The sequence below is a fragment of the Schistocerca cancellata genome, chromosome 1 (assembly GCF_023864275.1).
Source record: "Schistocerca cancellata isolate TAMUIC-IGC-003103 chromosome 1, iqSchCanc2.1, whole genome shotgun sequence".
In the NCBI taxonomy this organism is placed as follows: domain Eukaryota; kingdom Metazoa; phylum Arthropoda; class Insecta; order Orthoptera; family Acrididae; genus Schistocerca; species Schistocerca cancellata.
The window spans coordinates 311,586,398-311,612,839 of NC_064626.1; the positions used below are offsets into that span (position 1 = coordinate 311,586,398).

A 26,442-nucleotide genomic window follows, 5' to 3' on the forward strand; every position below is an offset into this window, starting at 1 on the left:
CGAATGGCACATTGTCTGTCATCATGTTCCCTGCAGGACTCCTCGAGGGCTTTGTCTGCTTGCTCATTATTCCCAATTCCCACATGGCCTGGTACCCAGTAGAATGACACCCGTTCTCCCAACCGCTGTGGGACATACAATTGGTTTTGTATTAGCTGACCAAGCTTCTCTGCTGAGTACATGTGCTGCAGTGACTGTAGAGCACTAACTGAACTGGAGCACATGAGGATCTGTTTGCCTTGAAGATGTCTAATCCACTACAGTGCCTTCATGATCGCATGGATCACTGCAGAAAATAATGTATTCATGGGGAAAGCAAGTCCTCAAGACACAGTCAGGAACACTATTGAACAGCCAAGGTGTAGAGTCTAGTTCATAGGAATCAAGGAAGAGGATGTGTATGATGGCCAGTATCCTCTTTCTACAACACAACTGCACACATGTCTTAACAGGGTTCTTTATTTACATAAACAGGAAGCTACTTAACTTTGAAGAGTCTGTATGTTGTGGTACAAGCTCTTCACTAATAGTCCCCATTAGCTTAACTGTCAGTGAACTCCAAGTACTGTTATACGATGAATGACAGATGCCAAACTAGAATAGGGACTGAGCCCTCCGATCTGTGTCGGCGATCTAAATACTTGTGGTCGAGAGGGCATTGGCGGTGTGTTGCTTACAAGTTTGTCTTTGGCCACTCTCCTGATAGGCATGCTCGATCCAGTGTCTACTATCGATCTTCTTGCTACATGTTTGCCGACCAGTGTGCTGGCAACAGCTTATGCCAGCATACAAGGGAATCCTCTTGTATCCTCTTGTTTAGATCCACCATTGTACATATCTTTAAAATTATAGTGTCTGTCTAAAATGTTACAAATACATATTCCATGAAGTCTAAAATAGTCCCGAACCTCTGTAGGGACACGGTGGAGGTCTGCTCCAACCTCGGTCTAAAACTTTTAATCAGCCATGCCTAACTCTAGAAGACAAACATTCACTTGAATCATACAGCTTTATTGCTCATTGTCATAGTTAAAAATCCTTTCCATTGGTCACACTATTTGAGCTTCTCTAGGAGAATAATGTGAACTGCACCAGCAGATGCTTTTGATAAGTCACAGAAAATCTCAGTTGGCAATAATTTGTCATTTAAATTTCATGTAACATGATTTGTCAATTGAAAAACAGCATATCAATGGATGTACCCCTTGAAATCCAAACTGACACGCAGTATCTTACTTTGAGAGAGGTAATTTATAATTCTTCAAGAGACAATTTTGTCCAGTACCTTCAATAGTGAAGTAAGTAGTGAGACTGGTTAGTAATTATCAATACATATCTTACCATCTTTCCTGCAAAGGGTTCTGACAACAGAAATTTTACTCGAGAGAGAGAGAGAGAGAGAGAGAGAGAGAGAGAGAGAGAGAGAGAGAATGCCGTCTTTTTAATAAGTTAGATGAATAGCAATATTAGATGAACAGGGTGTACATAAGGTCAGGGAACACTTCCATTTATTTATTGCACAAGAACTAAACATTGTACAGATGTCATACATATTGCATTTTGAAGAGAAACTCTGAAAGTATTTTTTACAAACATTCAATATGCAAACCACAAGTGACTTGGCAGACATCAATACAGTAATTGAATTCTTGCCATACCCGTCCCAGCAAGGCATCATCAACTGTGGCAGTCGCTTCCCGTATTCTCTCCTGGAGCTCTGCTACACCATGTGGTAGAGGCAGTACATACACCAGATCTTTAACGTGTTCCTACAGAGAAAGTCACAGGGAGTGAGATCTGGTGATCGGGGAGGCCATTCCATGAAACAGTTGTCCCCTTCTGTAGCACGACCAATCCATCGATGAGGCACTGACTATCGGCAATTTACCAAACTATGCTGTGGAAGTATACATGAAAAAAAAGGGTCTCTCTTCAAAATGAATGACATATGTATGACATCTGTACAATGTTTGGTTCTTGTGCAATAAATAATTGAAAGTGTTCCCGGACTTTATGTACACCCTGTACTTTTCACTCCCATATTTCCCTACTGAGGAGATCCTTCAGGACATGGAACATGTCCGTAAAACAAGAATACACAATAAATATTTACAAAGAAAAACATACGCTAATGCACCTTCCACAGATCCCAAGTGAAATGATCCTCATGGATGTGGAATAAGAAAAAGTCTTAACCATATTTGCATTCGTAAGTTATTTATATCTTGCTAAAAAATGTGTAAATGTTCAGTGCACTGAGGTGTATATGGTAATTCTTAGGCTATTGTAGACATGCAACATCAAATATAAAAACCATTTTATAAAGTTATTTACAATGATCACTTTGCTGCACTGAACTTACACAGAAGTCTGAGTGTTCTAATGCATTATTTGGTCTTACTAGTAACATGCAGAGATCTGTTGGTTCTACTGAGAAATTCATCAGTGGAGTACAAGGAGTTAGCTAAAAATAAATCCTCCAGGCTCCTTTTAAAATGAACTAGATTATTAATTAAACTTTTCATTGCTAGTGGCAAGTTATGGAAAATGTGTCTTTCTGAATAATTGACACCTTCCTGCACCAATCTTTGTGAAGATTATTCTCATTTCTAGTACTGAACAGTTGCTGCTGAATAGTTGCTCTTCCAAATGGCATCCCACATGAGCAAACCAGTTATCTCTTTACCTGTGATTATGATACTCGTACTTTAGGTATTTGGGCTATGCACAGCTCTGTTTTTTTTTTTAAATAGCTCATTGTAGTTATAGGGTTGAGCCATGCATATCTGCTTTCATGCCACACAGCTAACTTGCAGTGAATAACAACCTCTAGCTGTGATCCTGCTACCAAACAGTGTATGCATTGTCTAGAACTATGAATTAATAAAATGCACAAAAAACAAAATGAAACTTAAATGAATAATTAAATTATTCTGCTCTCGCTGGTAGCACATCGCATCTTGTACTCATCCAACGCGGTGCTCAAGGTCACAGCATCAAGTTGTGACACCTGCAGAAGGGCGTATAAGAGCCCAAACCCAGTTGTGTGTTAAATAAAAGAACTTTACAACTGTAGCAATATTTTCAACCTCCGGTTTAATAACAAGGGTTCTATTCTAACATCTGTAATTGATGTAAACAACAGAGAATTATACTGAATAGTGCTTATTCAAGAAAGGATATCTCAAATAAATGGAAAGTGGTCTTACACTATTCAGTTAAAATATAGGCAGAAAATACCCTTATAAAATGCTGTATAGTTATATTGAGAGTGTTACAAGAATAGTAACAAAATCCCCAAATTAAATGGTCACCAAAGACTCGCAAAAATACTTCCATTTCATGATGACAATACATTACATATTCACCAACTCAAAATGGATCAGAGTTCAACATGATGATTCACAAATTAATGCACACAATTCTCCGTCCATAAATCAAATGGCTCCTACTCTGCAGCACCTTCAGACCTCTCGAAATATTAAGCCCCTTTGGAAGTTATAAGTATCACTGTCCAAAATTAAACACCTCCATGATAAAATATACGTCACTAGAGGCAGGTCTGCCTCCTTAATGCACTCATCATAAAGTGCCCCGAATTGCTCCCTTGAGCTCTTTAGTCGAGAAGTCCCAGTCTCCACTTGACTCCCATAGTGTTCCACAGCTAGCTGCTTCCCCGCCAAAAATACATTGTCCTTACACTCTGCAGACATGATTTGATTGAAGCTGTCTACTTCCCAAACCAAGCTAATATATTAGAACAGAAATGTCAAATATTCGATTATACTATGATCATTTACAATAAATATAAGTAATAGATGGTTCATAAATAAAAAATCCAACTTGTGCAAGCGTGCACAAAATATATGACAACTGACAGTCCTGAAATATTTATGTCTTCTGGGCAGAAATGTGTCTTCATGGTGTCTGCTAACACATGCAATGGACCACTTATAAATTGGAAAATTTTTTTTAATAGCCCTTGCACTCAGCATTTAAATAAAGTTATTGGCAAAATAGTAAACTGTTCATTAAATAACTACACAAGTATGACATTACATTCATTAACTGTGTAAATGTGGTGAACATGTTGTTCTGACAAACATTTGCGCAATGAAAAAGATACAACAGACTTTGTAAATCAACAAATAAAATAGATATAGATACATAGTTTTCCGGGATGGCAGCTACAGTGCAATGCTATCATCTGAGATATTGTTTTTCGAAATTACACGAAGTGATTAAAAGTTATTAAATTCAGAGATTCATTGTGTAAATGTTTATTCACAGCGAAATATTAACTTCTGCAGTTTTGAAGAAACTGAAATATTGTTGTGTCATTGGATGTGCCTCAATTTTCTGCGATTGTAAATGTATTCTGATTTGTGTTAATGTTTGATGTGAGTTATTGTCTAATCTCAAAGAGCTGTAACGTAGCTGTCTTTCTTGACTCAAAGTCTGTCATGTCCTGGAGCATTGTCTCCAGCACAAAAACCATGCAAGTGACAACCATCATAATTCCCTGTTGGGAAATCTTCCATATTTCTGGTGACACTACTAGTCTTTCTACTTGGACTTGTTCATCACCTAGCCGGAAGACTGAACTGCAGCGGCATCTCCTGACACTTTGGTCCACTAGCACCCAGCTGTCCAACAAATTCATCTCTTACCAATCCTGGGCAGCTGATTAGCGTGCCCAAGTATGCATAATGTTACAAAACAGAGATTTGTCTAGATGTGTCGGCAATTCTGTGGTATGCTCCTCTCTGCTGAATTTATTATCAAACAGTAATCCTAAGACTTCAACACTATCAACTTCTTCTCTCTATGTGTCATCATATTTTAGGAATATGCTGGTTGGAAAGCTCTTACCAAGTTCTAAGCTGCATGTAGTGTGTCTTTTCAAGCTTTAGCGACAAAGAGTTGGCTAGGAATCATTTACCACTGTTCACAAAAATTTCATTAACAGATCTTTTTTGAGACTGTAACTGATTTGCTCTTTACTGCAATGTTTCTATCATCTGCCAACAAATTAGACCTTACATCCCAAAAGGTTACAGATGTAAGTTCATTGATATACACAAGAAAAAGTAAGTGTCCTATGATGGAAGTTTTTGAGACACGACGTGTAATTAGTTCCCCCTTAGATGATATCTGATAGCACAATACATGCCTCTTTCCTAATAACACCCTTTGCTTCCTGTCAGATGTGAACCATTATGTTAGATTTCCTATTACACCGCAATAGTCTATAATTACTTAAAAGGTATATTGTGATTTACACAGTCAATTGCCTTCTACAGATAACGAAATATACCACTATCCTGGGAATGAAGTACTTTCACACAGTATTTGTAGATAGCCATTTCAATAACAGAACCCTTCAGAAATCCAAACTGTTACTTCGAAAACGTAAAATTTGTTGTCAGATGGTTAAGAAGTCGATTGTACATTACCTTTTCTAAAATTTTCGAAGATATTTGCAAAAGTGAAACTGAACAGAAATTTGATAATATTGCTTTACATCCTTTCTTAAACAAAAGCTTGGCTTCAGCATGTTTCAACCTTTCAGGAAATGTTCCACTGACAAATGACTTATTACACAGAAGTACTAATCCATTTTAATCTCTCTTAAGAATTCCACACAAGGAAGACTGTGCTACACATCTCCATTTTCCTGACAAAGTGTTGGCATTACATGTGTACTTTGATCTTCATAGCAAGCAGTTAGGATAGTAATACTGACACACATATGTAATGGATGATTACAGGTTGTATGAGGTAAAAAGGAAGATATGAGTTTAAACTCCCATCAATGAAGAGGTCATTAGAGATTAAGCCAAGCTCTGATTGAGGGAGGAACCATCCTTTGAAGGTTTCAAAGGAACCATCCTGACATTTTCCTTATGCAGTTTAGGGAAATCAGAGAAAACCTAAATAAGAATGGCCTGATGGGTACTGAACCACCAAATATTTGAGTCCAGTGGCTTACACTGTTCAACTTGTTACAGGAGTGCTAAGCAAAGTTACCAGGTTTTTACATAATTTATCTGTAAATGTATAATGGGAGCTATCTAGTGATGGTACAACTTTTAAGCAACAATATAAATGAATTTTGTCAACACTGATCTTGAAAACCTTCTGAATTTGATGCATTTATACTCCACCAATTTAGTGTTGCAATATGTGCAAGGAAGAACATTCTTTCCCCTGCTTCCTGGATCAACTCGCTCAAAACTATGAAATTGTACATTTTGCAAGTGAGGTCCATATCTTGTATCTAGATTGTTAACTACCAGTCATGAACCACAACCAAAAGCACAATAAAATAATTATTGGCAAATATTAGTGCTGATTTCCTCTTATACAAGTCAATTAGCAGATATACTGTAGTGTGAACATTTATAATCACTCAGAATAACAACAATCCAAACCACACTTTTAACACAGGAAAATAGGCTAGCTTTATCATGAAAGAAACAAACAACCCAATGGCACAAAGACTAGAAAATAATAGTTTCTCGAACTGGAGAAAGTTTTATAAATACTGATTTAAAAAACAAGCCCATCCTTTATTTTATACATCTGCCTGAGAACTCTCACACAACTCCATCCCTTTCAGTTGCGATATTGCTTGCAACAGGTTACTATCTTTTACAATACCACCAAAGGTTAAGTGAGAGCCCGATTATTACGATTTTGGCTGGAATTGCTGTTGGTCCACTGATGAAAATTATACACATTAGACCTTAAGTATTTTCAAATACATTCTGTGTACTCATTAATACGAGCTGCCTTCCTTGCCTCAGACCCACACTTCTGCAGTCAATTTTCCATATACAATTAATTGTGTATCAAGACTAGCTTATTTGGATTTAGGGAAGAAAGCAGTTGTTATCTGTGCCACTTCTTTGGAAAATCATTGGTGCTGCCTAGCTCATTGCTGTTAGTAAGGATTACTAACTTTCAGGCAGGTGGGGGGGCGGGGCTGCATTTAGCAGTTTATCAGCTGGTACAATCTCCCTTACAAAATAAGATAGAAAAATCAGGGCTTCATGAACTGCACATGGATCAGCTGAATAAGCAATACACTGAAACCATGCTTTTACACTTTTCAAGGTACTTAAAAAAAGGGTGTAAAATGTGGGTAAATGCAAACTGTGGGAAACAATTACGTATAGTATACCCGTTGCATTTTCGCACTTTATGTGTGATATACGTGCTTAACAGTCAATAGTCATCCAAAGACCTATCACGGACTTGTTTATTATCTAATAACAACCGCTTATGTAACTGGAACTGATAACTATCTGGGAAGCAGGAATGTTTAACTCAATGTCATAAGTTATAATCGAAATTTTTTAAATCCTGCAGCCGTAAGTCATTATTTAATCAATGATATACTGCACTAGTCACGTATTTTTCATGTTTAGCACAACGCGTTTCAAGATTTTTTTTCTTGTTGTCAAGTGAGAATATGTACATAGGTATTTTGTGTTGTGTCGTCTTTTTGATGTTATTAGGTACTGTGCCTCCTCGCTTATGTGGAAAACCACGCATACGCAAAGTGTCACTCCCATTGTTTGTTTGTGTAACATCACAAAAATATATACGTAAATACTACACTTGACAACGAGAATAAATTCTCGAAATACGATTTGCTCAGTATGAAAACAATATGTAACCGACGCTGTGGTTAAACTAAAAACATCTGAGAAATGTGAAGTGAATGATGATGTCACCTAGCGCCACAAGTGGCCAAACCCCGAAACATGCTACATATGGTTCGACGAAGTTGTGACGATGATGGCAACAATCACTTAACTGCGTTTGCGAAGCAAGGACAGCTTGGAAATGGTTGTGATTGGTCATTATGTCTTTATTCGAACGAACCTACTTACTCCCTCGGCCACCACGCCAAGTAGAGCTTGGCAACGGTGGGAGATACAGCACGAATTGTTCCAACTTTTACACGCTTACGAGTTCAAATCCTCTTGGTAGAGTGCCTTGGTGTCCAGAAACTAAACCACTTAATATTTGTACACACTACTGGACGCCCAACATCATGCCAGCATCATTTTTTTTCTCCACGAACATTTTTTTCGTAGTGCATAAATAGACGAAAAATTATAAATATGTTGATGCAAAATGGGGTGCAAATAAACAGTGTTAACATAGGAAATTAGGCGGAAACAATAAAAAATGTAAACGGCGGGAAAATGTTAATTCCTGGAATGAAAAAGCAGGGTTATACTTTATTTCCCCAGAAGAAGCAAATAAATAAGTTTGAAGGAAAGCGAATCACTACATACGAATCCACTGCTGATGAAGCCCCAGCCTAACCCTGTACTGAACAAACCATTTTATTTCACAGTTACTGACAGTTTGACAGTGGGAAGTAGAAACAGCACTATCAGAAATGTTGCTTCTATTTTTTGAATGGACACAAAATAAAGGCAGTCAGAAGCAGTGTGTGCATTTATTGAAATTACACAGGAAAAAACTATAGAAGTCAAGTGTATAACAACAGGCCCTTACATCAATGTGTGCCACAAACTTGGTTGATTTTGTGCAGCCTTCTGAACAGTAGCTTTCAGACATCAAAGAATTCTTAAGAAATGAGTAAAAACAAAGCAAAGATTCAAAATTGTGTAAAACAGGTTGCAGTATTTCTCAATATTTTCTGATGTATGCAGTCAGATTATAAAAGCTAAATTATATGCGTAAGACTTAAAAGTTTTACGAGAAAAAAAAATGAGTACAGATTTCTGCAAGTTTAAAATTAGTATTTTGATGCAGTTTCTATCTTCCCATACCAGACTTCACTGAGAGGCTTTTCATGAACTAGATATCACTCAGTTTAATAAGGAACTAAAAGTCCTGGGTGGAACACAAAAAACTGAGGAGTAAAGGTAACCACGTGCTGCGTTGCTGACAAGACCAAAAACACTTCTGAACTTTCTGACAATTCAGAACTAACAAAACATACATATGAACATGCAGCTAAAGTTTCCTGGAACTGCAGGCCGCAATCAGGTACTCTTACAAGGACAATGTAGTTGGTCAGAATAACTTAACTCTCTCTCTCTCTCCCCCCCATCGGTGTTAACTGCAAGGATGGACATTGTATGCAAGATGAGCATCATTTTCAGTCTTGTTTATATGCCTGTCAGACACTCCATGTCTCAACTATAAGGTGAGTGGTTGCTTATTCTTTTCATTACTTGTATACCACTCTCTCTATCCCCCCCCCCCCCCCCTACTTTATACACAACAAAGTCTGTATAAATAGTTTGATCCTTGAGGGATATTTTTTAAACAAAAATTTAATACACTTTCGCAGTGTCTGTGTTTCTTTAACAATAATGTGTTCCCATTTTACCTGAAAGATTGTTTAGTAACTTAGAAAATATTGAAAGAAAATACTCTAGTAGAAAAAAAAAAGTGTTCCAGAATCCACACTTGCAGAATATATGTAGAATCACTTGCAAGGAATAGACATGGTCTCTAAGATAAACCTTTTCCTTAAAAGATCAGGGATGGATACCTTATGAAATGGTAATCCAATGTGTATTCAATTCCGTTGTTTAAATGTAACATTACACAGTATTGGGTAACATATTACAAAGTACTTCATATTGTGTGGCACAAAGTAATACAGAATGACCTGGACACACATCATTCTTCTTATGATTAGATTGTTATGTTACACTTAAAAACTTACCCTGTAATAACATTCATTCAGAGTTAGTCTGTCTTAACTATTCTGATATAATCACTTCCACAGGGATGGTTTGGACTATACCATTTACTCCCAGCAAGAGGCCTGACGTATGTATTCTGAGGACCATCATTTTCCCAGAGAGCCTGCTCAACATGCTTACAAACTGAACCAAACGTTGGAAATAGCTATTTTGGCGCAAGAGATGAAAAGTAAACAGTCTTCATATACAAAGGGACCAAGTCTTTCACGCTGAAACCAGTGTGCGATTTGCAGGGGGGGGGGGGGGGGGGATGGGGGAGATTTCCCCCCCTCTGCATCACACCATCCCCTCCTCTGGTTTTAGTTTATGCATCCCAACCTGGGATGTTTATTTCCGACGCACTGGAGTAAAACTTTACATATAACTTAAATTTGTTGAGCCGAACACTGAAAGTTTTTAATAAGTCTTACTATTAATATGTTTCAGTTTTCTATCATCAGAATAAGTACAGCTTTTCACAAATGTGCCTCTACTTTTTGAATTCCCCTCGTATATCTGTACCCGTATGTAGATGATTTTGTAAATAAGCTTTATCTGTAATGTACTTTTAAAGATATAACAAGGGATGGCTTTTCTGATAGTTCATACCGGTGAATAGTGAGTTTTGGCATTAACATCTATTTATAAATAGCTGTTTAACCATGCGTAACGCCACAGTCCAAGCTAGTAACATATATAATTCTACTAACCCCCTAAGACATCCCCCCCACTGGTAGAAACACAAATCGCACCCTGGCTGAAATGTATTGTCAGCAGCATCTGTTCACGCAGGAAAGTTAATATCATCAAAAATACCTTGTAATACTGCCACACACACACTGGCAGTGTGTCATCCTGCATGAAATAATCGTGGATCTTTTCATTAGTTGTCGATTCTCTGAGTTGATGAACACCATTCACACAATACCTATCAGAAATTATCGTTTGGTGCACAGGGACTGGTCCAATAATTAGTGTTGCAGTAATTGTACCATACTCCTGTCTCCACAGCATGCAAAAGCTCTTGATGCAAATATTGACAATTTTTGGGATTCTTAAGATTGGATGTTCTGCAAATTCATTTACCCCAATACATGTAACCATCTTCAAACAGAATGAAAGATCACTTTACATTCAGTCTCTCCATCATGACAGACTGCAACAGCCAGTTCTGGTATCAATCTGCAGCTACCATTACTTTTTAAGGTTTCTTTTTGAGTTTGTTCATGACTGTGGAAATAGCACATTGATTTTCTTGGACTACTCTGTTCTTGGGAAAAAAGAAAAGAAATGCCACTTGCCTCACTGTTTGAGCAATCAGTTGCTTACAAAGAAGGTTGAGCAATCAGTTGCTTACAAAGAAGGTTTCTGTGTAAAGTCAGATACAACCTTATATTAAGCACCGTGTATTATGTTAATAATGCCATATGCTGGCATCATCTGAGTAATGAGAACATTGTGGTCAGCACAATTTCTACCCAAATTCAGAGAGTGGAGAGGCATTTTTATGATAAGATCTCTGACAATAAATAAAAATGTCTAAAACATTACAACTTTGATTGTCAATCAGAGGAGGGAAGCATATTTCTAAGAAGTGCATAGAGTATGAGAAAATTTAAGTTACAGACTGTGTCAAAACAAACTGGAGAGCATATAGCCAAGTAAATGGTTGCGTATCACAAGAACAGTCATCACTTAAACTACATGAAGTCAAAACAGTCCGAGATCAATTAAGACGTCTGATTGTTAAATGGGACTAACAAGGTGTAGTGTTCAGGAGCTCACTGTGTCAACCTGTGGCTTCATCTTCCATGCTTCTCAGCAGACTAACATAATAAAAGGAAAAGCAATGAACTTAATGATGGCTTGTCCATACATTCTACTTGCTAAATTATCACCAACAATCACTTTAATCTAACTATAAACATTTTTCACTGAATCTCTTTGTGAAGATTCTCCCTGGGTTTTCAACTGCAACAGTATGATGTATTTTTCTGCTACTTCAATCTTGCCTGATAAAGAAAACTGAAACTATTTTCATAGGAATTCATTGATCAAACATTACCCGGAGATAGCTGCCTCTGCATCCTAGCATAAACTGGTCAAACAATAATGAGTTTTTTAACAGACCTGTTCTGAGATATCTTCTTTCATTTCAGGATTGCTTGTCCTGGAAAGAAGAAATTCACAGCTGGCATGCTAGTATTAAGGACTACAAGTTCCAAATACAAAGAAACATAATGATCATGAAAATCAACAACTAAAGTAACCCTAAAATTTTGATTTTTTATTGGTGCTAGATGTACATTAGTCACTGGAGTAGTGAACTACTGTTGAGAATCATCTTGCAACAATTTAGCAAAAAAGAAACTCACGGCATTTTACAAGAAAAAAAAGTATTATATATGTATTAACAAGGTGTTACAGAGACCAAGGTGAACAATTTAATGCTGCCTTAATTACTCTTCCTGGTCGCAGAAATACCTAGGCCAACAATCAAAGCAGCAATAGTGATTCCCTGAGCAGCTATTCGAAGGCGCATCATGTATTGGGACATCCTTCGCTGTCCTGTCCGGAAACTCCATAGACCATAGGACAAAGCACAAAATGTAGCTAGGCAACCTACAATCAGAAAGAAACTACATCAAAATGTTCATTTACCCTATATAGGAAATATCACAATAAATTTAAATTTACTCCAAACTTAAAAAGCCAATGTGTATCTTCATATTTTCATCTAATATCTGTTAGATTCTAGACATGCAGCCCCAGAAATTCCATTCCTTCAACTGATATTTCAGCAGTAAACCTTATGGCCATCATTTGAATGAGCTGACAGACAATCTACAGTGAGTGTGTGTTCTTGGCTCTCAAAGAGCTTTTAATTTTCTAATCAGTGTATTTTTACTATTTATAAATAAAACAGTTGTTGTGCTGCTGGATTTTTTCTATTGCTCTTAAAAATGTGGGAGATGGGTAAGTCATTTTTGGTACATTCTGCATGTACAAAAAATTGATTGTTTCGGATATTTTGATGACTGTCCCTTTTAAAGCAAGGATTTAAAATTATAATGATATGTCTTTTCACTATTTTGAATGCAGCAGTTTGATTAAATTTAACACAGGTACATTTAATGTGAACACTTAATTACAATTACTTTGTTTGCATTTTGTGGGACATTTTACAGTTATGTTTTCATTGTGTAATCTTTTTCTGTTGGGCAAAGAGATCCCTTGACTTCACCACATTCCAAGAAACCTTCTGGTATACTATCATAACTGACCCATGACAGCTACAACGAGTTGTCATTTATGTGATCTTCACGCTGGATTTACCCCAAAGCACACACACATTATTTGGAACTGAATTTCATTGAACTGTGAAGATTAAATTTGCCAAATAGTTTGCTCCCATTACCAACCAAACTGAGGCAGAACAATGGGAAAATGTGACAACACAGCAAGGCAGTATAAGACCACATAGTGTGACTGCATCATTCCAAGTGACTCTTGAATACAGTGGTTCAAACTGTTCTGTGCGTTTGACAAAATTTTCAAGTTGTATAGAAGCACGATAATATCGTGAATAATTTATGCATGGCTGGATCACTAGCACATTAAGGTACATCTATCATAAGCACAAGATGGATCCCTAGTTGAAAGCGACCTTTAAAATCATTTCAAAGCTGTGGAAGAGATTCCTGGAGGAAGGAAACATCCCAGGGCAATTTCAGAAATGTTGACCATGTACTGCATCTCAGTACCAGGACTGCCACCTTGGTTTGAGCATCCAAATTCATACAATCACCCTCTACGTAGGAGCTGGATTGGACATCTTCAAACTGAATACCACTGGCTCCTAGAAGTTGCTCTGTAAGCAGGTGCTCAATATTCCAAAACAATTTTTTTCAGCCACTTGGAATAGGTTTTTGTCCTCTTGTCCCAAAAAGGTAATGCAAACTGATGCATGAACATTTACCAACCTTGAGAGGAATTCACTTCTGGGATACCCAAAGTGAGGAACTCTCACTTTCGGTCTTGCACAAGGCAATTAACAAGCAAACTATCACATTTCAATCTAACTTCTGTTTCAGTTTTTGGTAGGTTATCTTTGTTATGAATTCAATTACTTAAAATATTGCACATCAACTTTACACAAGCTTTGAACTATGCTCACAATTGTATGTACCTAAACTCTGCTTAAATAAACAAAGGTGACTTTTCTCTTGAAAGAAAATCTGCAATAAACTGTACTAGATTAAAGCAAGCACAGAACCATCCCAGTAACAAATGACGATTCCTTCTAGAGTGTCTTCTTTTTCCTGGCATTTATCCCATATGTTCACAGGGCCAAAATGTTAAACTGGATTTGGTAATGCTACTGGTAGACGGTGGCTTGATGCCCTTCGTGTCGCCACCTTTTTCCATTAAGGTGTGCAATTTGTGTAATCCATCTGCCTGCATCTTGTGACACCCATATGAAAGTGTAAGAATTTTTCTTAACTGTTTGCAAATCATGTGACTGATGTGGAATGTGGGCACCAGCCCAGTGTTCCTGCAGTTGGATGTGAGAAACTGCCTAAAAACCACATCCAGGTTAGCCGGCAAACCTGCATTAATCAGCTGGGCATATTCGACTCAGGGACAGTGCGCATCTCTGGATCACAGATGAAATACGTTAAATGGGCGGGTATCTCGATGGATCTATTCCCTCTAGAGAGCAAAATGAGAAAATAGGGATGGGGAAGGGAAGACTAGTTTTTCTTGAAGTGTTCAGCTCACAACACACAACATTCTTCTTATAAACTGTAAGCCTCTGATTTTGAGCTGTGAAAACAGGGTGAACACCCTGAACAAAACACTTAAATGATTCAGCAACACCTTAGTAACTTACTAGATGTCGACACAGGGATAGAAGATATTGTATTTGTAAGCAAAAAGTTTAGATTATGTGACTGTTGATTTGGTCAGTATAAATTTAACTGCAGAGGACTCTAAAACGCTCATACAACAACAGAAATGCTTGCAACAGATGTCAATATTATGCACTTAGTAATTAACTGAAAGGGGCTCACCCCATCAGTTCAAAAAGTTGAGACTACATTAAAAAAAACTTAAGGTGGTGGATTTAGTTTATTATGTCCTACCTCGTCTCTCCCTCCCTTTTTGAGAACAATACACAGTTCATAAAACCATGTCCTCCTTTGGGACAACAATAACTCAAGCAACACACTGACTTGAGTGTCTATTGTGGTGTCAAAGCGTTGACCTACCATGTGAATCTCATTTTGTGGTAGGTTCATACTGATAACTTAGTACCTGTGAGCATTTTTTCCACAGAATTACTGTCTGCGTTTTGCATTTCAATCTTTTCGCCATTTTTGTTTAAAAGCCAAGGCATTTGGAACAAACTTAGCATGCACTTTTCTCTTCTTCAAAACATTCTGGACAAAGTTGATAAAGGGAGATTGCTCCACCGTGATTTGTGATACACAATGCTAACACACTAGGACCACATGTCCAGTACCTAACACTGCCGACTCACAACTGATTGGTCGAATGCACTTCTTGGTGCCCACTGTAGTCAGTGCACTGACTTTGCTTACATGACAGGAATAAAATCAGTCTCTGAACTTTTTGAACAGAGACTGTGTTGAGGAGAAACTGAAGGTCCTCATGTAATACTTGGTATCAACTTTTGACTAAACCCAGGAATTGATAGTAGTGAGACAGAAGTTTAGGAGAAACATGAATGTTCAGCAGGTGGTGGTGGTGTGTGGTGTGTGTGTGTGTGTGTGGGGGGGGGGGGGGGGGAGATGGGCACGTAAAATAGAAGATAGCATATCTGCAGTACGGTACTAGACATGAAATTTAAATCTATCCAGGTACAAATCTTCAGGCAAAACGGTTTTGGCATTATTACCTACACACAGTATAATAATAGCAGAAGTTGGCTCCTCTTGCTGATCATATGATTTCAGGGAAAACCTTGGTTTACTAATATGCACATTCCACTGTCATATCATTACAGTTGGAAATAGTCAGATGTGTGCACACATGAGGTATGCTTGCTTGTCTGAAAGTGTGAGTGTGTGTTTTCTTTTTCTGAAGAAAGCTCTGGCTGAAGGCTAGATGTGTCAACCGTCTTCTCATTGTTCCTGTCTGAAACACAACATGTAATTGCCAAGGTGAGCAGCAATATATGGTTCTCATAACATTGCTGATGTAATTACCTACAACAAATAGCTCAGACCTACCCATGTTAATATATTAGCTTTATTGACAACAGTCAGGCCTGATCATTCTGGAGATCTTCACATACAAAACTATATGAGTAGAATGCTGCTATTACAACACTTTACCAATCTACAGGTTCAATGAACTGTATAATGAGTGAAACTTCGTGGCAGATTAAAACTGTGTGCCGGACTGAGACTCGAACTCAGGACCTTTGCCTTTCGCGGGCAAGTGCTCTACCAACTGAGGTACCCAAGCACGACTCACACCCCTTCCTTACAGCTTTACTTCTGCCAGTATAATGAGTAGTTGGTCATATTTCTTACACAAGAGACAAACCTGTAGATGAACTAAGACTCAACTTCAAATACATAGAAATTACTTGTACATAAAACACCAGGAGATTCTTTAAGGAACAGTGCAGGTTGCACTCTCGATTTTTTTTTTTTTTTTTTTTTTTAAGAAAAAAAGGGTTGTGAAATGTTGAACTTTGCTTTATGTTCCTTATAAGTGGAAAAGCAAGGGCTGTTGGCACCATTCAACTGCTGTATCACTGAAAAGTTGAGTGATGTAATAATCAAGCATAATGGCATTGAACAGCATCTGTAAATGCTAACCTTCAAGTTAGAAGTCTTCTGGTGACTCTATTCCATAACATACAGGACTAAATAAATTAGCTTCGTTCTTAAATTATTACCGATTCCTTGAATATGGAACAGTTCCCAATGACATGCTGAGGAGAGATCATCATCATCATCTATAAAAACAGGAGCAGATCAGATCCACAAGATTGTGGTACAAAACTATTCAACTGAATCTGTAATAGAATTCTAGAATCTTTTCTAGATTCAGACTTAATGAACTAGCTGGAACAAAACGGCCTCCTCATTCTGAACCAGCATGAATTTAATAATCAAAAGGATGCAAAACCCATCTTGTGCTCTTCGCACGATACACTACAAGCCATGAACATAGACATTCAATCTACTGTTCACTTGAAACTCTGTTTTCTTTAATAGGTGTCTCGTTCCATTTTAGAAGATATCACACTTAATCAGTGAAGATGGTAGGCAGTACAGTAATCAGTGAGAGGGTGAAAATTGTATTGGCATTAGAAATATTTGTAAAATGCTTGCATAGTTCAAAAAATCAAACAAACACAAATACTTATGAATGAAAATAATAACTTCTAGAAATAACAGAAGATGAGGTAACAAAGCCATTTGAGGCACGGCGAGAAAGAGGGCAATAGATTGTAATATTTAGGAAGAAATTAACAATAATAGAAATTCTTGAATGGAACAATACTTAAAACAGGGTACCACAACCATTGACCCATAGCAGGCTGGTGTGAGGTGCACGAAAAAGTACACAGATTCACAGATACAACCCCACAGACACCCAAACACACATTCTCACAGCAAGATTGATTACTGATTATTAATAGCAGTTACTCACACACAGACATCCAAACACACATTCCTGCAGCAGGGTTGACTATTAATAGCACATTCTTTGGTTGATGGAGATGGGATGGTATAATATTGATTATTGAGAGCATTTGCCCAGCCTGATCGAGGTGGGGAAGGGTAGGAAAGGAAGTATGAGGCAACGGGGAGTTAGGGGATAGCACAAGGCCGGCTTTTCGATAGATGACTCAAAAGCTGCACAAGATGAAAGGTATTCAGAGGGTAGAGCATTTAAGAAATATAGAGAGAAAGAGGGAGTGGGGTGGGGGTGGAAAAGGAGGGAGAAGAGGAATTCAAGTGAGTGTAAAAGTAACACCAAAGGAGCTTACAAAATTATTTACAGACCAAAAGAAGAGTAAGATAATTCCCCTAAAATCAAACAACGGTGTTATTGTACTGCTTCTCATGACAGGGGATGGGCTAGACAACATCAGTCTTCACAAATTCGTCTCTCATGCCAACCTATTTATCTCAGAGAAGCACCGCCACCTATGTTCTCAATTATTTGCTGGATGTATTAGAACCTCTTTGCTCTACAACTTCTACCATCTACAGCTCCCTTTAGTACCATGGAAGTTATTCCCTGATGTCTTATCACCCTGTCCCTTCTTCTAGTCAGTGCCCTTGATATGTTCCTTTCCTCACTGATTTTGCAGAGAACCTCCTCATTCTTTATCTCATCAGCTCACCTAATTTTCAACCCTCTTCTATGGTGCCACATCTCAAGTGCTTCAATTCTCTTCTGCTCCAGATGTCCCACAATCCATTCCTAATGACCATACATTTCAACAAAACATTGGGCAATTCTGGACTGACTGGTGTGTTGGTCAGAGACCCCGTTGTTGTTGTGGTCTTCAGTCCTGAGACTGGTTTGATGCAGCTTTCCATGCTACCCTATCCTGTGCAAGCTTCTTCATCTCCCAGTACTGACTGCAACCCACATCCTTCTGAATCTGCTTAGTGGATTCATCTCTTGGTCTCCCTCTACAATTTTTACCCTCCACGCTGCCTTCCAATGCTCCCTTCTTTTTGTCAAGTTGTGCCACATACTCCCCTACTCCCCAATTCTATTCAATACTTCATCATTAGTTATGTGATCTACCCATCTAATCTTCAGCACTCTTCTGTAGCATCACATTTTGAAAGCTTCTATTCTCTTCTTGTCTGAACTATTTATCATCCACATTTCACTTCCATACATGGCTACACTCCATACAAATACTTTCAGAAACGACTTCGTGACACTTAAATCTATACTCGATGTTAATAAATTTCTCTTCTTCAGACACGCTTTCCTTGCCATTGCCAGTCTACATTTGGTATCTTATCTACTTCGACCATCATCAGTTATTTTGCTCCCCAAATAGCAAAACTCCTTTACTACTTTAAGTGTCTCATTTCCTAATCTAATTCCGTCAGCATCACCCGACTTATTTCAAATACATTCCATTATCCTCGTTTTGCTTTTGTTGATGTTCATCTTATATCCTCCTTTCAAGACACTGTCCATTCCGTTCAACTGCTCTTCCAAGTCCTTTGCTGTCTCTGATAGAATTACAATGTCATCAGCAAACCTCAAAAGTTTTTATTTCTTCTCCATGGATTTTAATACCTACTCCGAATTTTTCTTTTGTTTCCTTTCCTGCTTGCTCAATATACAGATTGAATAACATCGGGGAGAGGCTACAACCCTGTCTCACTCCCTTCCCAACCACTGCTTCCCTTTCATGGCCCTCGACTCTTATAACTGCCATCTGGTTTCTGTACAAATTGTAAATAGCCTTTCGCTCCCTGTATTTTACCCCTGCCACCTTTAGAATTTGAAAGAGAGTATTCCAATCAACACTGTCAAAAGCTTTCTCTAAGCCTACAAATGCTAGAAACGTAGGTTTGCCTTTCCTTAATCTTTCTTCTAAGATAAGTCCTTGGGTAACAGAAGAAATATTGAACTTAATTGACGAAAGGAGGAAATACAAAAATGCAGTAAATGAAGCAGGCAATAAGGAATACAGACATCTCAAAAATGAGATTGACAGGAAGTGCAAAATGGCTAAGCAGGGATGGCTAGAGGACAAATGTAAGGATGTAGAGGATTATCTCACTAGGGGTAAGATAGATACTGCCTACAGTAAAATTAAAGAGACCTTTGGAGAAAAGAGAACAACTTGTATGAATATCAAGAGCTCGGATGGAAACCCAGTTCTAAGCAAAGAAGGGAAAGCAATATTGCCTCACGTGTTCCAACATTTCTACGGAATCCAAACTGATCTTCCCCGTGGTCGGCTTCTACCAGTTTTTCCATTCGTCTGTAAAGAATACGCGTTAAACTGATAGTTCGGTAATTTTCACATCTGTCAACACCTGCTTTCTTTGGGATTGGAATTATTATATTATTCTTGAAGTCTGAGGGTATTTCGCCTGTCTCATACATCATGCTCACCAGATGGTAGAGTTTTGTCAGGACTGGCTCTCCCAAGGCCATCAGTAGTTCTAATGGAATGTTGTCTACTCCCGGGGCCTTGTTTCGACTCAGGTCTTTCAGTGCTCTGTCAAACTCTTCACACAGTATCGTATCTCCCATTTCATCTTCATCTACATCCTCTTCCATTTCCATATTATTGTCCTCAAGTACATCACCCTTGTATAGACACTCTATATACTCCTTCCACCTTTCTGCTTTCCTTTCTTTGCTTAGAACTGGGTTTCCATCTGAGCTCTTGATATTCATACAAGTTGTTCTCTTTTCTCCAAAGGTCTCTTTAATTTTACTGAAGGCAGTATCTATCTTACCCCTAGTGAGATAAGCCTCTACATCCTTACGTTTGTCCTCTAGCCATCCCTGCTTAGCCATTTTGCACTTCTTGTCGATCTCATTTTTGAGACGTCTGTGTTCCTTTTTGCCTGCTTCATTTACTGCATTTTTGTATTTTCTCCTTTCGTCAATTAAGTTCAATATTTCTTCTGTTACCCAAGGATTTCTACTGGCCCTCGTCTTTTTACCTACTTGATCCTCTGCTGCCTTCACTACTTCATACCTCAGAGCTACCTATTCTTCTTCTACTGTACTTCCTTCCACCATTCCTGTCAATTGTTCCCTTATGCTCTACCTGAAACTCTGTACAACCTCTGGTTCTTTCAGTTTATCCATGTCCCATCTCCTTAAATTCCCACCTTTTTGCAATTTCTTCAGTTTTAATCTACAGTTCATAACCAATAGATTGTGGTCAGAGTCCACATCTGCCCCTGGAAATGTCCTACAGTTTAAAACCTGGTTCCTAAATCTCTGTCTTACCATTATATAATCTATCTGATACCTTCTAGTATCTCCAGGATTCTTCCATGTATACAACCTTCTTTCATGATTCTTGAACCAAGTGTTAGCTATGATTAAGCTATGCTCTGTGCAAAAGTCACCAAAACTGTTCTCACCAGCCCTAGAGGAGGTCTCCGAATTCCTCAACTGGGAAAAAGAAAGAATCTCTGTTAATGTATCACATCTGAACCATCTTTGTTTTGCTGATGACACTGTATGTTTTGCCTCTAGTGCAGACAAGTTTCAACAGCTAATAGCGGTGACAGATGGTACTGCAGCACATGCTGAAGTCTAGGGTAAGTTGGAAGATGACAGATTGTGAGTTGGCACTTTCCATTCATTAACTAGTCCTGAAGAATTAATAACAAGGACATTCACACTCAAAATCCTTATTCTCGTGCAGGTGTTAAGTTTGCCAGTTTTTATGTTAGCATGGTCTTTCACTGGTCCTTTCTTAATCATCATCAACAAGCTATCAGCATGGTACCACACAAATATTACTTAACGACTGCCCTGCCTGAAACCCAATACGAGTAGCATGCTGCCTACCTAATAGCTTACAAGGGCAACAAGATTTTGATTTCCAATATTTTGCGTGGTTATTGACCAAATTTAAAAACATTAAATGCTATCATAATTTACTTATTATGAGTTATAATCTTATGTGTTAAAAGTTTCACATGATAAAACCATTATTATTGTTAGAAACTGTGTGTTTATCTTGCGTCAGCATAATTGAAAGCATGCAAATGTGTGGACTATATTCATCCCGTATTTGAGAATGAGAGCACTTAGCCATTTCCTAGCAAACTTCACCCATAATTTAAAACATTTATGGAACTACTTCTCACTGACATCTCCACAAAATGATGAAAGGAAAAAAGTTTCTCGCTTACTATGCATTTTTGATGTTTGTAGAGCAAACCTTAAGCATCAGACATGAGGTTTTAGTTTATTACTTCTTTACTACCAACTCTATTCACAACAAACTTTGCAGACAGTTTCCATGTATACCACTGAATGTACCTGCAAAATTATATCATTGAAGTCATTGGCATTCAGACGTGTGAGAAACTTGCTTTTGCTTAAAATGAAGTGCAAATTACCCAGACTAAATTCATCCAATGTATCACAATAAGAATACTTAGCAACTTGCAACAAAACTTTAAGCATAATTTCAAAACTTATCTAAACTTCTTCTGGCTTACATGCTTAATGTCAAATATTTAACAAATTAAAGTAATCGCACATTTGAAGCTGTTTTATACATGGAAGTTCGATTATGTAAGGAACTGGGGGTTTACTAGTTTTTTACTAATCCCACTAAATAAATGCATTAGTAACACAGCGATAAGACAGTTGTACAGTTAACAGCAAAGCCATAGACTCAAGAGATGAGTTACTCTATTCTGGAGAGTTGAAGACAATGACCATATGAATCAGGGAATTGACTGAAGTAAAAGACCTAATTATAATTAATGAAAATTAAATTGAGATGGCAAGATTCATAATCAGGAGAATGGACGGTAGATGGATCAAACATAGTTGATGGATTCTAAAATATAAGAAAAGACTGTGTTAATTACTTTATGTACACTCTGTGGATGACATTACAACAGATACAGAAGGAACATTGGAGCATTTGTGTGGACAACATAATACATGGAGTAAATTACGTGAACTTCCATGTTTTTAGACTTTCATACAGCTTTCAATTCAGAGCTACAACACATGCTTAATATATTCTTATAGGATATCCACTCAGACTTGCAACCGTGTTGAAAACATCTCAGTAGCACAAACAATACATTTTACTGTACGGAGAATCATTCAAAAATGTGTAAGTACTTTCAGGATTCCCTAGTGTCATGTGATGAATTAATTTCTGTTGATATTATATTTTGATGGCTATGTGGAGTGAATTAGCAGCAGTTTCCAGCTTTTTGCAAATTAGACTTATTTATGAAAATGTGTTGTTTAATAAATTAATGAAATAAGTGTCAATATCCAGTCACATGTTAATAAAATATTCACCTGGTGCATAGACTAACAACCAATTCTTTAATGTACAGAAATGTAATGCTGTGTTATGACACAGGAAATCGCACAGGTTCAGTTATATGTAAGTCAAACATTATGCTTCAATTTATTAGGAAGATAATGGGATATCAGTGTACAAGATTAGACAAAAACAGGTAGATCAGCAGACAGAATGCTTTAAAGGATACCACTTTGGCCATTTCGCCATGCCAGACGCCTGCTATTCTGAAAATCTAATTTTTGTACAGCACTTTATTGGAGATGACCAACCAAATGGTTACCCAAATGAAAGGCCACTGTCAAACTATTCAGAACTGAAGTGGAGACTTAAAAAACCACCCACTCTCATTCTACAGTACAACTGAAACATAAAAAAAGCATTGTGTACGTTATCTATACATAAAATCTTGTGAAAACTGTATGCTGACAACTAGTTCTTCAGGAGGCTTAAACAATGAAATTACCTTGTTAGATGGAACAATATTCCCAAGCAACCTGTGTGTAGGCCTATGTAGTTAAGAGTAGAGAGTTGAAAACTATCTTTCTGTAAGCAAGTAATAAGGGAAAGCCCATAATTTATGTTTCACCATATGAAGGAAATTGCAGGTTGAAAGAATAACTGGTCAGGGAGAGCAGAGCACCTATGCCAATGTTGACATGTCACCTGATATGATTTAGGTAGAAGCTTGTGCAACAGGTACCAGGATGGACAGACCAGCTTTGAAGTGCACTATTCTCACAAACAATTATGGGCCACATTCATCTACAATTCATTATGACTACTGTGAGGTAAAGAATGGTCATGTGATGTTACAATTCAACAAAACTTTGGAACATTTAAGTTTACATTTAGTAATTAAGAATTTCCTGCGCTTAGAACTCACGTGTGTACTGTAAAGTACCTACGACATCTCTGCAACAGGTCTATTAGTTTGAATTGTATGTTTTTTTTCCTACTTTAGGTGTAAACTTCAAATTGTATATTCGTTAATGAGGCAACGCCCATTTTTTGTTGTAAAACACGAACAAACCGGTTTTCTTTGTCAACAGTTTATAAGCGGTCAAAAATAACGTGTCTATATCAAACTCTGCCTTCTGTACTGTACTTGCTGATGGATACCAAGATACAATAATGATGTGACATCCGCTATCCACTCGATAACAACAAAGTATTTTAAAGGAACACGACAGCGTCATGCATCATACGAAATACTATAAAGTCTCCAAAATCTAATGTGCATCATCATAAACATCTTGGATATATCAACGCTTTCTGCTAGCATGTATGGTGTTTGAAGGACAAAATTTACAGATTTATGACCTACACATAGCCTCGCTTTGTATGGCTAAGTTATATAACATACAATCAAACGCAAAAAGCTTATTAAGCAAAGCGATCACTGTTCCGTTAGGTAGCTATAATGTAGCATAACAGCATATGACACATGCAAGAACTTATCACTTCAAATCAAATCGCTAACATAAAAAACAAAAATCATACCAATTGGAACTAAGGGATTTTCTGACACTTTGCGTGCGAATTTTTCCCTTGTCGTTTCCTGTGTGTTTGTTGCGCGGACATCCTTTTGCAACTGTAACCAATCAAAAGTCGGTTCGGGCTCTTCTCTTGATTCTGACTTTGAATTTTGCATTTTCAACTCTTCTTGTTAAACACTTCCGAACTTCATTTGTTACCTAACAACTGTGTTTACAGTTCACGACGCAGCAGCACGAGGTCGCTGCTACTAATGTTCGCAGGAAGGCGTCGCTTACGTTTCTACATGTAATATTTAACAAAAAAATATGTCAAAGCTTTATAATGATAGTTCAAAATCACTTAGAAACTTAAGTAACTAAACGATGAAGACTGCATAGATTACCACCCATATAATACAAAATACGAGTCCTATATGACATGTGCCCCGATTAGCCGTGATCGTCTAGTGGTTAGGACATTGCGTTGTGGCCGCAATAACCCAGGTTCGAATCCTGGTCACGGCAGTGGTGAAACACTGTCACGGCGGGGCTTATTTTTATCGAATTCCGTTTGAAAAATGCAATACACTGTCGCTGCGTGGACTATTTTTATCAGATTTCATTTGCAAATTACTAAAATGAATTATTAACTCACTGAATAAGTTATCCGCAGTACTCTTCACTTACACCAAAACATTTAAATTCTGTACGCCAAATACATTTAATAATTTTTCAAGCAAGTGAGTGTTGAAATACGATTTGTATCAAGCACTACACCATGATTTACACCTGCTTAAACATTTATTTACTACCCAATAGAATTAAGACGTGTAACTGCTTTCTGGCATTCATTGCCAGTTTCTTCAGATATCGCTACTGCGTCAGTACCGGTAATCTACATGGAAACTAAACTATTTTGTTCCCCGCAAGGTATATAGATGTTAATGTATTTGTTACGTCAAAATGGTGAGTTAATGTATTTTTGCAGTACATACCTGTCTAGAACGTATTGTCACAAACTACCCTCTGGCTATTGAGACCTACTTACAATACTGAATGAATATGTAACTCGCCGTTATCTGTCTATTAACACAGCTAAGCATTTTTTTAAATTTCTTTTACCGTGTCAGTCACACTACGTCACTGGGTACTGCAATTCACGGTGGAAAATTGCAGAATAAAATGCGTTACGGTATACTACGGCAAGTGAAAACGTGTCTTCAACCTGAAGCATTAACATGCGTCTTCATAAACATAATAATAACGACAAACATTCAGAGCCACTCACCTACTCCCAAGTTACGCAGCGGCGAATAGTCCTTAAAAACTGATTTCCCATTTCTTCCAAAGTAGGTAAACAATTTTTTTATTGTACAAAGATTGAATCGGCAACACTAGATTGAAAAGCTAACGTATTCAACGCAAAACATTTTTTACCTTGTAACAACTCTTTTATTCAAGCAACAATCAATCCCGAAGAATACTTCTTTACTAACGGAGCGGGGAATACCATTCGTCAGGGGCGAGTGGTCCATGTATGTGCGCAGACCCTAGATTTTTCTGTTCTGCGCACTACGTGCTTTCGAGAAGTTCGCTCATTTTGCGCGCGCACATTCGAGTTCAGGCGACTTTTGTATTGCTGCTCCTTGTAATAATTCCGACTTGGTGTATGAAAACTAAAATCCGAAAACCTAAAATAGCAGTATTACCTATCATAACTTTTCCAGTGATCCCGAAACATTTGATCTGTGTGTTCAGTTATTCATTTACATCTGTTGTTGTTGTTGTTGTGGTCTTCAGTCCTGAGACTGGTTTGATGCAGCTCTCCATGCTACTCTATCCTGTGCAAGCTTCTCCATCTCCCAGTACGTACTGCAACCTACATCTTTCTGAATCTGCTTAGTGCATTCATCTCTTGGTCTCCCCCTACGATTTTTACCCTCCACGCTGCCCTCCAATACTAAATTGGTGATCCCTTGATGCCTCAGAACATGTCCTACCAACCGATTCCTTCTTCTGGTCAAGTTGTGCCACAAACTTCTCTTCTCTCCAATCCTATTCAATACTTCCTCATTAGTTATGTGATCTACCCATGTAATCTTCAGCATTCTTCTGTAGCACCACATTTCAAAAGCTTCTATTCTCTTCTTGTCCAAACTATTTA

The 26,442-nt window shown here is 37.8% G+C and overlaps 1 protein-coding gene and 1 non-coding gene across 2 annotated transcripts; one reads left to right on the top strand and one right to left on the bottom strand.

The window, feature by feature from the left end:
- Nucleotides 1-12,009: 12,009 nt before the first annotated feature.
- On the bottom strand, nucleotides 12,010-24,538 carry LOC126172759 (HIG1 domain family member 2A, mitochondrial). The gene is made up of 2 exons (XM_049920906.1): nucleotides 24,304-24,538; nucleotides 12,010-12,365 (listed from the first exon to the last, which is right to left on the bottom strand). The coding sequence occupies exons 1-2, from the start codon at nucleotides 24,452-24,454 to the stop codon at nucleotides 12,199-12,201; spliced, it is 318 nt and encodes a 105-aa protein (XP_049776863.1). The 5' UTR covers nucleotides 24,455-24,538; the 3' UTR covers nucleotides 12,010-12,198.
- Nucleotides 24,539-24,731: 193 nt separating this feature from the next.
- On the top strand, nucleotides 24,732-24,803 carry Trnah-gug (transfer RNA histidin (anticodon GUG)). The gene has a single exon. It is a non-coding gene; the product is annotated as a tRNA-His (tRNA).
- The last annotated feature ends 1,639 nt before the right edge of the window (nucleotides 24,804-26,442 follow it).